Source organism: Penaeus monodon, chromosome 37, assembly GCF_015228065.2.
Source record: "Penaeus monodon isolate SGIC_2016 chromosome 37, NSTDA_Pmon_1, whole genome shotgun sequence".
NCBI lineage: Eukaryota > Metazoa > Arthropoda > Malacostraca > Decapoda > Penaeidae > Penaeus > Penaeus monodon.
In genome coordinates this window covers 2,344,298-2,349,297 of record NC_051422.1, presented here as the reverse complement: position 1 = coordinate 2,349,297, position 5,000 = coordinate 2,344,298, and the positions used below count along the sequence as shown (strand labels likewise).

The 5,000-nt window shown below is 49.7% G+C and overlaps 1 protein-coding gene across 1 annotated transcript in view; it reads right to left on the bottom strand.

The window, feature by feature from the left end:
* LOC119596123 (protein espinas-like) overlaps positions 1 to 5,000 on the bottom strand; it is a 66,373-nt gene that overhangs the window by 395 nt on the left and 60,978 nt on the right. The window contains exons 5-6 of the mRNA XM_037945269.1: positions 4,100 to 4,298; positions 1 to 3,570 (exon numbers count right to left, since the gene is read on the bottom strand). The exon at positions 1 to 3,570 is cut by the window's left edge and continues 395 nt beyond it. Coding sequence (XP_037801197.1) covers positions 1,457 to 3,570; positions 4,100 to 4,298 — 2,313 coding nt within the window. The 3' untranslated portion in view covers positions 1 to 1,456. The remainder of the gene's footprint in view (positions 3,571 to 4,099; positions 4,299 to 5,000) is intronic.

The following is a 5,000-nucleotide window of genomic DNA, read 5'->3' as shown; positions in this document are numbered from 1 at the left end:
ATGAATTTACTGTGTATGATTTAACAGTTTAACAGAATGCGACTATTGTATAAATGACGCGTATATAAACTCTTATATTCTCTGATGATATGAATACAATAAACCTAATATACTTAAAACTGGAAATTAGTCACACATTTACAAAGGATAACAAACGATAAAGCTTAGTTACTCGTGTCAAAGAAGTCAGAAATAGGTCAAACCCCTAAAAATGACAAAGTATGGTGACCAGTTTGATAATGTCCATCTCGGTCGGCATCCGTAACACTTTATTCCAGTCCACAGGATTCGGAAATGTGTGTGGAAGGTCTGTCGAGTACAGTAGGTGCACGTGTCGCATTGCATGAAGGTGAAAAAACAGCTCATACTTGAATTTTGATTTCGTAAGAGTGACGGGGTGAAACATTGCAGGATCTAGCCGTGTTTATCTGTTTATTTTCATTTCGATCCGGTGTCTGTAAGTCTGAAGTCTCTGTTTAAATAGATCAGTGCTGGTAAATCTCCATTGTCAGTGAAAAGTTTCTGGCGATACTTATATCGAATAGAAAATTTGTGTTGTGGATTTGTAAGTAGCCCATTATAGCAAACGTAATTAATACATGACGTAGAATACATAGGAGGCTACAATAATATATAAAGTATAGTCATTACAAGCACCCGATCGATGCACACATGTAACTAAGATGTAAATATGTGGATACCAACCGCTAAACAGGGGAGATTATGTCTTACTATGAAATATTGCATCATTTCTTAATCTTGTGAGTCATTTCAGGTAATATTGACTATAAATAATACTCAGGTATGTCTCAACAGACAGCGAAATTCTTCTTCCACATTGCTAATCGCAGTTGAGTCTTGGAAGACATTATTTGGCACTTCAGTTAGACTGCAGTTATACATATAGAAGGGTTCTGAACTAACTATCCTACTACAGTACATGTGGCCAGTATGTTGGTGGGATGTTCAGCCGAATGATGTCACAGCAACATTCCTTGGCCTCTTTGCATATTATAGGGATGATGATGTTGATGTTGATTTTTTTTTCTCACAGCCCAATTTTCACTTTAGTAACTGCTACTTACTATAACACTATTGTTGATTTTAAATTTAGGTGTAAATAAGATCTATCTTTGTGCACATTGATGCCGTACTCCGAGATTTTATCATTAGGATGATCAACATGAATGAGCACTTCATATTCAATGCATGTTGTATGTAATACGACAGTCCATGAATAAGATACTTTTAAAATGGTGTGTGTGGCACTGTCCAACAATACTGGTGCGGCAAGGTCCTTAGTTGGCTCTCTCCCGAAGAGAGTGCCACCAGAACCACGAGGTAGGCAGCTCTGCAGCCACAAAAATTAAGCGCAAGACGAAAATAGAGCACTAATCTGTCACTACTAAGCGCACTTGGCTGCTGCATAGCTAGAGTTAACTGGCGCACGAAGCCATCAGGAGATAATACAGTTTTTGTCCTTCTCTCCGAACCTCTTGCGAGTGGAGGGGGATCCTGGTGGTTGAGTACTTCCAGCTTGCCGTCTAGCGTATGCCAGGGCATCATTAGGCACATAACTTATACGAACACCGCCATAAGCTCTCCTTGGGGGAAGCTCATAGTCAAATTCATCAGAGGAAGAGGAGGAGCAAGTAGAGCACACGGACTCGTGGTCCCAATCTGCGTCTTCGAGGCCTGGCGCAGACGGTGTCTTTCGTGGGGTTCTATTCGCAGCTGAGGGTTCTGAACCAGAATACGAACGTGACCTTGGGAAGCCATTGGAGCCGCTCCCTCGGTGGTGTCGCTGGCGGCGGCCCCTGGTGGAACCCTCGGCTGGCGACACCTCCAGTGCTGTTGGAGCCGACCCCGATGAAGACGTCGACGACGAGGAATCACGAGGATCGCGGGTCGAGTGCTGGCGGCTTGGGGATTCTCCGCCAACTTGAGCTGGATCGAATCGGACTGAGCGATTGTGTCTGTCTTTGTGTCGTGAAGAGAGTGAGCTTTTTCTTGGTGCTCCAGGGGTAGGAGTTGCTGAAGGAGATGTAGAGGCAGATGATTCCCCATGCTGACTTAAGTCTGGCATAGACACATGGGCAGGAGAGGCACGTCCTCGGGTGGCTTCTTCGGACGCCAGGAGCGCCTCTAAGTTAAGATCAGACATCGCCGAGAGGTCTAATGGCTGACGACGCGCAGCATTGGACAAGAGCTCCGAGTTTTGCAAGAGAGACTCTAGCGTGCCAGGGGAAGAAGTTGCAGCCACCTCACGTAGAAGGTTGATTCCTTGTTCTGCAAGAATGCGGCCAAGGGAGCGTTCTAGCACCAGGCGATCGAGCCCTGCCCCCACAAGCTCAACTCCTCGCTGCACTTTGTCCGCCGGTACATTTTCCTCACACGTAGGAGTGGATGCCAAAGGCTGGCCTGGCAGAGGAGGAGGAGGAGAGTGCGGGCTTGTTTGGCAAGAGGAGGAAACTGTGCTTCCGTCCGCACCTCTGTATTCTAGGGCACGCCGGCCCACTTTTGGAGACTGCTGGAGTTGCAAGGCTTTTCGGCCCATTTTGGGAGAGCGCATGAGAGGGTTTGCCTGCGCCTGGCCCCTCACCTCCTCGCCAGTCACTGCGGCCACGGATCGGTTGCCCGGCCGAGGGGACCCGATCTCTGAGGGCGCTCGAGACCCTCCGACCTCTGAAGAGACCCTGGACGACCCAGCTTCTGACGGCCCGTGGGGAGACTCGAGATTGTGTCTGTGATTCTCGTGTCTCGGTGAATGCGCAGACTGCAGGCGTGGTGAGCGTGGTGAGCGTGGCGACACGGGGGATGCAACGTTTTCATTGGGTCTTTGTTGCCCTTGGTTGTCGACTGACAAAACGGACCCCGGTGAGCGTGGACTAGATACACTGGGTGGCGGAGGAAAGCTGTTGGGCTGCACCACACCATGCATGCCGGACATGGAAGGCTCTCTGGAGAGGGCGGGCGCATGACGCGTCCTCTGCATGTCGCGAATTTGGAAAGAGTTATCGCGTGTGATGCGAGGCTGCGGCCCGGTGACGCTGGACGGCTTTCTGCTGAGGAGGGGCGACCGCGGGCTGGTGGCCTCGCTCTTGTCGCCGCTGTTGTCCGTGAGGGGCGAGGTGGGCAGGGGGCGCCGCCGCATCTTCGGCGACTTGGACACCACCTGCACGTCCGGCAGCGGCGACTTGATCCCGCGGCGGCCCGGGAGGGGGGAGGCCCCGTCGCTCAGGTCGGACGTCGACTCGTGGTTGAGATGCCTCGACGGGCGCGGCGCTCGCGGGGACGTCAGCGTCGAGTCCGAGGCGTCGTACGAGAGCGAGGACCGCCGCTCCAGCCCCGTCGACGGCCTCAGCATCTGCGTTGGGGCCTGAGGCGCCACGGGCGTGTTAGCGTTGCTGTCGGAGGGCGTCGGGGGCTCGCCCTTGCTGCAGGCGATGGAGCAGAAGATGGCCCCGCGGCGCGGCAGGAAGGGGCGGCCCAGTAGGGAGGCGTGGCAGGTGTGGCAGCAGAAGCAGTCCTCTGTAGCGTGCCAGTGCTGGCCTTCGTGGGTCATTTGACCTGAAATGAGAGACGTTCACGTTAAATACAGTAAAAAGTTGCCATATGTTCTGCTAAATATCTGCAATGTTCATCAAACATTTCCGCCGGGACCTATTAATTTTACTGTTATGATCTCATGTCCTTTTCATGAGCATTACTATCGCTACTTTCTTTTTACCTCTATCATCTTATCATCAGCATTAGACCTTTCTATCGCTCTGACTATTCCTATTACAAGTACCAGAACCCCCCCCCCCACCAAAAAAAAAAAAAAAATCTCCACCATCCGCCTAACACCACTAACCACACCACTAACTAACAACACTTCCAACATTACGAACACCACCCCCATCCCCCCAATCCACCCCACCCCCATCCCCCCAATCCACCCCACCCCCATCCCCCCAATCCACCCCACCCCCATCGCCCCAATCCACCCCACCCCCATCCCCCCAATCCACCCCACCCCCATCCCCCCAATCCACCCCACCCCCATCCCCCCAATCCACCCCACCCCCATCCCCCAAACCACCCTCCCCTTCCTTACCCTGATCCACGCCGATGGGCTCCCCGCAGGTGTCGCAGTACTCGGCGAACATGGCGTCGAAGCAGTGGAGGCAGAAGGGCCGGCCGTCCCTCATGATGTACCTCTGCCCCCCCAGCTGGCGGTCGCACTCGAAGCAGGCGAAGTGCTTCATGTGCCACGCTCGCCCCTCGGCCTCCGTGCACTCGTCGGCGAGGATGATCTGTTGGGGTCGTTGGGGTTAGTTGGGGTATATTATTGCTGGTGTTACTATTATTATTGTTGTTATTATAATTATTGTTATTATTGTCATTATTATTATTATTACTATTATTATTATTATTATTATTACTATTATTATTATTATTACTACTACTACTACTACCAACATTGTCATCTTTTTTATTATTATTATTATTATTATTATTATTATTATTATTATTATTATTATTATTGCCAACACTGTCATCATCATTATCAATATTATCAACAACAATATCACTAAGGTTCAGGTTTCGTTTCACATGATGGAAAGGATGCATCGCGTTGTGGAGAAAGTCACTTTATTACTATCATCATTATTTTACATTATTAAAAAAATAAAAGTTAGTTTTGTACAACTTTGGAATCACACACACACACACACACACACACACACACACACACACACACACACACACACACACACACACACACACACACACAAAAAAAAAAAAAAAAAAAAAAAAAAAAAAAATCATAGCATATTATAAGGCCCCGTATCTGTACATGAATTGCCTTATGAATATCTCTGGCTATGATCTCCGCAGTCATCGGGATTACAACTCTTCGGGGCCGAGGGATGAGCAGTGTCATTTATCAACGTTATGACGCGAGGGACCCGCAACAAACCTCCCTCCCTCCCTCCTGCCCTCCCTCCCTCCCT